General features: G+C 38.9%; 1 protein-coding gene across 2 annotated transcripts in view; it reads left to right on the forward strand.

Moving 5' to 3' along the window:
* LOC126262347 (microtubule-associated protein RP/EB family member 1) overlaps positions 1–2,802 on the forward strand; it is a 60,648-nt gene extending 57,846 nt beyond the window's left edge. For both annotated transcript variants that reach the window (XM_049958920.1, XM_049958921.1), the window contains exon 7: positions 1,906–2,802. In XM_049958920.1, coding sequence (XP_049814877.1) covers positions 1,906–1,974 — 69 coding nt within the window. In that variant the 3' untranslated portion in view covers positions 1,975–2,802. The remainder of the gene's footprint in view (positions 1–1,905) is intronic.
* Positions 2,803–9,874: the final 7,072 nt, after the last annotated feature.

Below are 9,874 nucleotides of genomic sequence, written 5' to 3' on the forward strand. Positions count from 1 at the left end.
ATCTCCCGCGTGCGGGCCGGCCGTGCACAGCTGTGACTCCTGCAATGGCGGAGCGTGCAAACACACTCATTCGAGATGATCGACGGATCACCATCAAACAACTCAGTGCTCAACTTGACATCTCTGTTGGTAGTGCTGTCACAATTGTTCACTAGTTGGGATATTCAAAGGTTTGTTCCCGCTGGGTCCCTCGTTGTCTAACCGAACACCATAAAGAGCAAAGGAGAACCATCTGTGCGGAATTGCTTGCTCGTCATGTGGCTGAGGGTGACAATTTCTTGTCAAAGATTGTTACAGGCGATGAAACATGGGTTCATCACTTCGAACCTGAAACAAAACGGCAATCAATGGAGTGGCGCCACACCCACTCCCCTACCAAGAAAAAAGTTTAAAGCCATACCCTCAGCCGGTAAAGTCATGGTTACAGTCTTCTGGGACGCTGAAGGGGTTATTCTGTTCGATGTCCTTCCCCATGGTCAAACGATCAACTCTGAAGTGTATTGTGCTACTCTTCAGAAATTGAAGAAACGACTTCAGCGTGTTCGTAGGCACAAAAATCTGAACGAACTTCTTCTTCATGACAATGCAAGACCTCACACAAGTCTTCGCACCCGAGATGAGCTCACAAAACTTCAGTGGACTGTTCTTCCTCATGCACCCTACAGCCCCGATCTCGCACCGTCGGATTTCCATATGTTTGGCCCAATGAAGGACGCAATCCGTGGGAGGCACTACGCGGATGATGAAGAAGTTATTGATGCAGTACGACGTTGGCTCCGACATCGACCAGTGGAATGGTACCGTGCAGGCATACAGGCCCTCATTTCAAGGTGGCGTAAGGCCGTAGCATTGAATGGAGATTACGTTGAAAAATAGTGTTGTGTAGCTAAAAGATTGGGGAATAACGTGGTGTATTTCAATGCTGAATAAAACAACCCCTGTTTCAGAAAAAAATGTGTTGCATTACTTATTGAACTGCCCTCGTACTAGGCCAATTTGTTCCTTGTTTTAGTTCATCATGGAAGAGATCAATTGCTCATAGTGCCAATCGCTGTTTGTCACATTACTGTACTTTACAGTTTCACTCGAGGGCTTTGGAGGTGCTACTCCTGAAAACTGCTCCAATTTTTGAAAGCTTGATGCTGGTAGTTGCTCTCTGTGCCATTCTGTTGAAAATTCATTTCATCCTTATGACAATGAAAATATTCTATATTTCCTTATCAAAAAAAGTGCAAGAAATACAGAGGATTAAGTAGAATTGTATCTCAGTTTTGTTTTTTCAAAGGCTGGGGCTCATTTTCCCATGAAATGCTGTGTGAATTTTCCTGACAATCTGCACATTTACTGACACTTTTGACAACTGTTCTGCACCTGTTCATGGCTCAAGGGCTACGTTGAATGTCTAGAATGCCACTTATACTGTGTCTCATTCCCATGATGTGTGACATTGGTTAAGTTCAACAACTACATTATAAATTTATGAATTTGAGGAAAGTGACTGAAGCAGTAAAAATCCATATAAGTGCAAGTAGGACAAAAACACAGTGTTCCGTACAAACTTAGCTATCTATATAGATAGCTCAGCTGTCCTGAAAATTGAGAATTTAGATGATTTTTGCATGTTACCAACATCTACACTGGCAAGATATCAAAATATGTGACATTAATGGTCATATATCTTTTGATTGCATTGACATAAAAGCTTAGTTGTTTTACACTGCAAGGTGCCCATACGTCTTAGTATATGATGTAAATTTCAACTTGATATGTCTACTTTTTCCAGAGGAAAAGGTTTCTTACGGAACACCAAAAATACGTTATTGTAAATGTATGCGCTACTGATTTGGTGTGGTAGATAAATTTTCTTTTGAGGGATATTCTAAAACATTTTGTTGGCTTTTTCAGGAAGGCTTTGCAGCCCCAGATGAAGTGGATGGTCAGATAACTAATGACCAAATTGAAGAGGAATATTGAAAAATTTGCAGAAAAAAGAATGTGATGATTAAGGGCTTCAGTAATTTTTGTGCTAAGTGTCTTCTTTTTTTTTATACATGTATAACTCAGAATTTTAAATTATCCCAGTAATAAACGTAACACACTAGGTCAAAGCTTTTAAGGGCCCAAGTTTTTTAATTGCCATTTTTTGTGAATTTCAAAATTGGTGAAAGCAGTTTATATTTTAAAGTTGTCACACAGGCATTGTATAGAAACCGTAATTTACTCATTTCTAGTTGAATGTATATAGTTTATGGTACGTTTACTTCAAATGATTAGTATTTTATGAACAGCACACTTCAACAAAAAAGAAAATATTTTTTAAGTATTTTGTGTGTTCACACTTTGTCAAGCATTTTGTTCATTGTAATACTTGTTGATGTTTCAAATGTGTGAGCAGTAGCTGCTCAGCCTCTTGGAGGAGTTTGTTACAGTGTGAGTGCTTTACTGCATTGTGAAGGACACTTGTGATGCTTTCTCTTGTCTTCAGAATTACTGAAGGCATTACTGTAGGCATTGTTTGCACCATGATTTGCTGCTGTCAGGAGAGGTGCTTCATGTTGTACTGCTGCCGCCATCATGTGCAATTGATCCGCAGTGAAATATTAATAATATACTATTTGTTGTGTATTTTGAGCCATTGAGGTGACTGCAGTGAACTTCAAAACCTCAATATATACTTTGCTCATCTCGACTAACTAGAAAAATATTTATATTTGTTTTAGTGTTTTTTCTTTAGTATTCTCTAAACCCAGTAAATCTTCAGTTAATGTATGATTTGCATTTAATAAAACTTCTCACATAGATTGTGTGTGTTTTTTTATTTTCCTTCTTGTTGTACCTGTTCATTGAAACATCTCTGAAATATGGTGAATTTATTCAGTATTAACAGTGTAGCAGAAATTGCACTAGATGTTTTCCTCAGGTTCACTATGAGTTTAATGTCTTGTCACTTTGTTTACATTAATGGCAAATTCTATTCGAAACTGTTACAGCAAGAAACTAATGCTGGTGTCTTGGCAGTTTCTACTGTTAGTGACATTAAACTTTCTTATTGTTGTAGTGGAGTGAATTGACACCAAATTAAGTTTTCAGTGCTAGGGATGGAAAATTGGTGCCCGATGTGACTCACTTCAGAACTTCCCAATACATTTCTCCCATAGTCTATCTTGTGACACTCTGTAATGTTTGCAGACTTCTGATGTCACAACTCCGCAGTGTTCAGAATCTGGAATCAAACGGAAGTGTGGCATTCTATTCCCAGTGAGTAGCACATGTGTAATCTGGTAGGCCTGCAGTGCAAAGAAAACGTCATTTGAGCTGTAACATTTGTTTTAGGTACCAAGCAGCAGCAGCAGCAGGAGAAAATGCACACAAAAGTTACGGAAATGTGAAAGCTTTCAAAGCTAGTGGCTCCTTCTGGCAGAAGGGTGGAAGGGAAACAAACAGGGATGAAATAAAAGGGCTGGTGAGGCTTAGGAAGTAGGGAGTCACCCAGAACTGTGGATCAAGGGAATCGCTCATTTCGCACAGTAAGTCTTCACTCACATGGTGTTCTGGGCGACTTTCCTGTAACTCTTCCCATTTCCTGAACCTAACAAGTCCTTTTATTTCAACCTGTCTGCCAGGAGGAGCCAGTTGTTTGAAGAAAGCTCTTCACTGTAGATTAACAGTGCACATATGACTAATGACAGTGTTAATTATGTTCAGGGAATGGTATATTTTCTATGTATTAGGGATTAATTAGTCACCACAAGTATGGTTGCATTCTTTATAGTAACCTATGTAAATACTTTCTTAAGTGTATTTGCACAATCTTCACATACACCAAGTGTAATATGTATTGAGATGCCAAGATATTTGACTTTGGAGATTGTGTAGGACATGTACAGTTGTGTTAACAAGAACAAGTGTTCCAGTTTGTTGTTGCTGTAGTATTTATTTTGCATATTTATATAGGCCAAATAAATGGTCAAATTCTCATTCTAACATCAGCTGTAATTATCTGGAAACATAATAAACATATCCAGGGACAGAGGCAGTTTGGAGTTGAAGGTTGTGAGGAAATGAATTGTTCCAACAGATAAAAAGCTGAAAATTCAAAATTAACTTTGGGAATCAGGTGCTATCTAGTTGGCTGCACTTTGAAATACACACGCTGCAGTGTTTCCTACAGCCGTCACTGCTGCATGAGGACACTGCCACTAACGACTACGCCGCTGCCAGTGACGTGCAAGTATCCTATCTCTGGTGCCCCAGTGGTGGGTGTACTTAATTGAAGAGTCGTGCACAGAGCCCTTTTGTTTTGACAGACACTTACAGAACTTCATAGTGACCAGGGTGTGATATCTTCTGAATAGATATTCTATTGATGAGTAACAGATTGATAAAACTGTTGTATCTGTACATATTTCTGCATTCAGGTCTATTGTTAGCAACTGACGCTGCAACTCCAGCAACAAAGTTGAGTATTATTTTTACTATTTGATATTGGATGTAGAAGAAATTACCTGAATTCTCTGTTCGTGAACAGCTTATGTTCCTCACTCCTGTATCCACCAAAGAACCACACATTGTCCAAAGAGAATCATAACATACTTGTTTACAAAAACAAACAGATAATTTAGTGTTATCATACTAGGTGCTCCCATAAACAGTGGTTTTGTTTGTGCTGTTCAAATATTCTTTGGAAGCTATTATTAATTCTGCTAAAATTCTGTTATTTGAGTTGGCTCTTCTTTTTAACCATAATACATCATAGATTCCTTGAACATAGTTTGGAAGAGAGTGAAGGTCACCTTCATCTTCAAGAATGGTGGCAGAAGTGATCAACAAAACTGCTGTCCAGTATCATTGGCATCCATCTGTTGTACAATCTTAGAAATTATTTTGAGCTCTAGGATAATGTATCTCAAACAGAGAAACCACCTGCATGCCAGCCATCTTCCTCAGTATCTTTGAAGTCAACAGATGAAGTAGCTTCAAGTCTGACCCAGGGAAGTGTGTTGGGAACATTGCTGTTCATATTGTGTATTTGACCTGGCAAACAATATGAATAGTAACCTTAAAAAGACACAGTTATGTATAATAAGTACTATCTGGAAAAAAGTGCACAAACATCCAGTCAGATCTTGGTAACATTGTAAACTTTCTTTAAATGTTCAGAAATGTAGAATTGCACAACCCACTGTAGGAATCAGTCAATTCATTCAAATATCTGGGTGTAGCAACTCAGGGGTATATAAAATGGAATGATTATTGATGGTACATTTCATTTCACTGATAGGATACTAGGAAAATGCAGTCATTGTACAAAGGAGAATAGTTACAAGACACTAGTGTGCCTGTCTTAGCATATTGTGCAGGTGTGTGGGACCTGTTGTGCTTGAGGGACGTTGGATGTGTACAAAGGGCGGCATTGTCAGATTTGTTTGATCCATGGGAGTGTCAAGGGAACACTGAAAAACTGGCACGTGCTTGAAGATAAACATGAACTACACCATGAAAATGTAATTACAAATCTTCAAGAACAAATATTAAGTGAAGAACATACTTCTGTGTCTTGTGTGTTGCTTTTCAACTGTGAAGACAAGATTAGACTTAACCACACACACACACACACAGGGCTGTTTATAGAATTATTCTTAACAAGATTCCTACCTGGATGGAATGGGAAGAAACCTTAATCTATGGTACAATGCGGTGTCTGTTATTGCTTCAATAAAATGCAAGTCTCAGACTACAGCCCAAACTTGTTAACACTTGAGCAAGCTGTTCATCTTTGTCATCGCCATTTATTGCGTGGTGATCCCCCACCACTTTGTGCTCACTGTCTTCAAACTTTGACAGAGAAACACTCTCTCTCTCTCTCTCTCTCTCTCTCTCTCTCTCTCTCTCTCTAACTACTGACATTCAAGTGCATGTTTGCCGTCTGAGTTATTGGCTGTTTTAGTGAACGACAAGTGGGTTGTTGATCGCGTTTTACTTTTTATCCGTCATAGCAGTATGGCGAAGGACGTTTAATCTTTGGTTAGGGACCTCTGCTGTGTCTGCAGCCCATTTTGTGCACCCTTCTCCTAGGGAAAGTCCTTGTTTTTACTCTTTCCTTCTGTTAACTGGGCTTGACGTATAGTCGCTTTTAACTTTTTTACTTATTGGTATTTTAAGGTTTGACATGGGCACGTGCGAACTCTGTTGGTTTTGCACCCAAGGGAAAAAATAAATAAACAAGCAGCGACTCACCACTGTATTTTATGGTTGGAATTACTGTATTAGTTTTGCCTGCCTTTCTGGATGTGCTATTTGTGAAGATAAAAATGTAAGGGAAACAATGAACTAAATAACATCTTCGATGTAGGAAAAATTATATTGCTCTCATTAAGCGCTGAATAAACTACGTTTTTATAAAATGTTTTACCAACCAAATAACAAAAATTGTAACGTTCTTTTTTTAAATTATGATTTTGAATACAAAGATTATAACAGTAGCCTAACAAATGATACATGAATTTAGTGAAAGAGCTAAACAACTTTATTCAGTGGAAGACAATAAAATGTACTTTTGTTAAATACAACTGTAACTGGGTTTTTAGATGTAAGTAATTTCTTCTTGTAAATAAGGTACTTCAGACAACTCACCTGGCAAATCAATCAAAACTGTGGTCGTGTAATGAATTGTGTTGATACCAGTAAATCTCAATTTTGCATGCAAAACAAATATGTTGAGGCAACAACAGCCACTACTAGTCAGTATGCAGCGTAACAAAATCTCTGTATACACAAAGCTATAGGCTAAACCTTATAGCTGACCCGCCTCCAGGAATAGTTCTTACACAACAGTATATCGAGCTGTGTACTCACTCAAGAGAAAGCAGTCAAGCTCAACATTTCTGGAGATGATTCTCAAGACTATGGCAATTTCTCTTGAGTTGACAGACAAGTCCCCACCACTCGAGTAACTTTGTCGCATATTTTGTGTATAAACTGCTAGAGATTCTATCAGACTCAGGAACTTTGTTCAGTTTTGGTGATTTCTGCTGCTTGTGAACCCTGCTAAAAACAAAGATGATGTGACTTACCGAACGAAAGCGCTGGCAGGTTGATGGACACACAAACAAACACAAACACACACACAAAATTCAAGCTTTCGCAACAAACTGTTGCCTCATCAGGAAAGAGGGGAAGGAGAGGGAAAGACGAAAGGATGTGGGTTGATGTCTGCTTGTGTCTGTATATGTGTGGATGGATATGTGCGAGTGTATACCTGTCCTTTTTTCCCCCAAAGGTAAGTCTTTCCGCTCCCGGGATTGGAATGACTCCTTACCCTCTCCCTAAAACCCACATCCTTTCGTCTTTCCCTCTCCTTCCCCTCTTTCCTGATGAGGCAACAGTTTGTTGCGAAAGCTTGAATTTTGTGTGTGTGTTTGTTTGTGTGTCTATCGACCTGCCAGCGCTTTCGTTCGGTAAGTCACATCATCTTTGTTTTTACATATATTTTTCCCACGTGGAATGTTGCTCATCTTTGAGTGGCACAACAATTAAATCTCCTCTATCTTCCTTTGTAAAGGAAAATTTGGAAACAGTTACACACTCCATTTGTTTTGCTATCATCTGTTTGAGTTTGTGTGTGTTTTGCTACTGTCAGTTGGAGTTTGTATGTCAGCCATGAGTGAATAGTTAACTTTAGCACCACTGATAATCTTTTGACATGACCAGAATTGACAAAATTTTCTCAGGTTATCAGTGGAGTCATAGCATTGTCTTATTGGTTCAGATGATGACCAGAGAAGATTTCATCCCTGAGATTTCCTGAGAAGGCCTGCTTTCCCACATGACCAGAATTTCTTCAGTGTTTGTGAGAGGTCTTCCAATAAGATTCTGCTACGGTAGTACAGTGACATCACACATTGCCTTCCTGATGGCCAAACTTACACAAATGCTATAATGTGGTTCCTGTGCAACGCTTCAAAACAGCTGAAGACATTTCAGTCCACAAATTTACATTTGTTAAAAATTTGTGGAACATCTTAGAGTCTGTCACTGAAAGCAATAATACAGTAAATAAGAGTAAAATGATGGAGCCATTTCTGAGAGCTTCTGGCAAAATATTAGCTGTATGTATGCATTCCCCCCCCCTCCCTCCAACTAAGTCTTGTATGTGTATGCCATCACAGCGATTGAGGCCTCCTCCCCCCCCCCCCCCCCCCCAACTCTCAACACCAATTTGCCTTCAAGCCTCAACACTTTTAAAGTTTCAAGGCACGTTCAGTTGACGATAGCACGGGGTCTGACCACAGGAACTATTAAAGAAAAAAAAAAAAAGAGAGACAGTTTTATTTTATATTTCAAATCTAGAACAAATAATACAGCATCTATAATCTGTCGCACTCAGTCTTGTTAGCATTAGTTTATAACAAGTTCAAACATAGCTGAAATATCTAAAGTGTCAAAATGCATTTTCGTACGCCTAGTGTACATGAAGTTAGAGCAGATGTACGTAAAAAGAAAGTAATTACATAAGGCTTCTACAAAGGAAACTATAGTTGCAGGGATACAATCAAAACTTTTTATAACATACATATATAAAAACTTTCATATCCAGAACGTGAGTCACATACATTATTACACACATCTGCCTATTAACCAATAAGAGCTACTAGTTGATGCAGTGACTGACTTCAAATGTTTCAAGCTGCTTCAAATGTCGAGTCATGCCCATAGTGTTTTGGCTTTCAAAAATAATATATCAGAAACAAATACAGCATTATACCTTTTTGTGATATCTATGAAATGTTCTCAAGTCCATTATATGCTTTTTGCTGCAGAATATGAATGTAGAAGAAATACAATTCTTTTACAAAACATTGTTTTCCGTCTGCTTTGCAATCCATCATACAATATGTGGTGGAGAGTACTTCATGCATCACTGTTTCTAATCCAGATCTAGCTTTTCTCACTCATGCATGTTTGCCTTCAGTAAAGCTGTGTGTCCCATTATTCCTTTAATGAAGTGCTGTTTCCAATTCCAGCCCAACTTTTCATGCACTGTGAAACAAGCACTGAGTCTCCTCTGTTCTTATTGGTTGGAATTATATTAGAAGTGTAGCTGCAGCTCTGAATGTGCCAGTATTAAGTTGAAAACCAAAAAGGAAGTCGGCTTACCAAATAATACCTTTTATATGCAGTGTTGCCCACTAAAATTGTAACACCAGGAAGGATAGATAATAATGAAAATTTAGTTATTGTGCATGCACAGCTCAGCAGGAAGAATACATCATTAAATTTGTAGGTAACTTGGGAGTATTTGTAGATTACTTGGGGGTGTACGGGATGTGAAACTTAGTACATAAAGCCACCTCCCTGGCAGCAATAACAGCCCAAATCTGATTGGGAATCAAAACAACTGTGCTTGGATGACAGGTGAAGGTAAGTCACTCCATGTTGCTTTGACTCTGTGACAACTTCGTTAGTCATAGTGGCTAGTAAGTGGTAATACGTCAGTCACCCAGCAACTCATGTCCAGTTGTTTTCATTGGCTGAGAGATTTAAAGAATGTGCTGGCCAAGGTAACATCTGAAACCCTCACTCTTAAGGCAACCTGCAGTCTCATCTCATAATGTTACAGACACTTTCAAGACAGTGCATGGCAACCACCCTTAACAGCTCAGAAATGTGACAGTTTGTGTTCAGATTCTAGCTGTGTGAACTATAAGTGACTGTTTTGGGAATCCAAAGGCGTCCCGTATAATCTGAGCTTGAGTGATTCATTCTCCTTTCAGTCTGTGCACATGGATACATCCAGCATAGCAATGTACATAGACTGGTTGGTTGATTTGGGGGAGGGGACCAGACAGCGAGGTCATCAGTCCCGTCGTATTAT

This window comes from Schistocerca nitens, chromosome 6 (genome assembly GCF_023898315.1).
Source record: "Schistocerca nitens isolate TAMUIC-IGC-003100 chromosome 6, iqSchNite1.1, whole genome shotgun sequence".
Lineage (NCBI taxonomy): Eukaryota > Metazoa > Arthropoda > Insecta > Orthoptera > Acrididae > Schistocerca > Schistocerca nitens.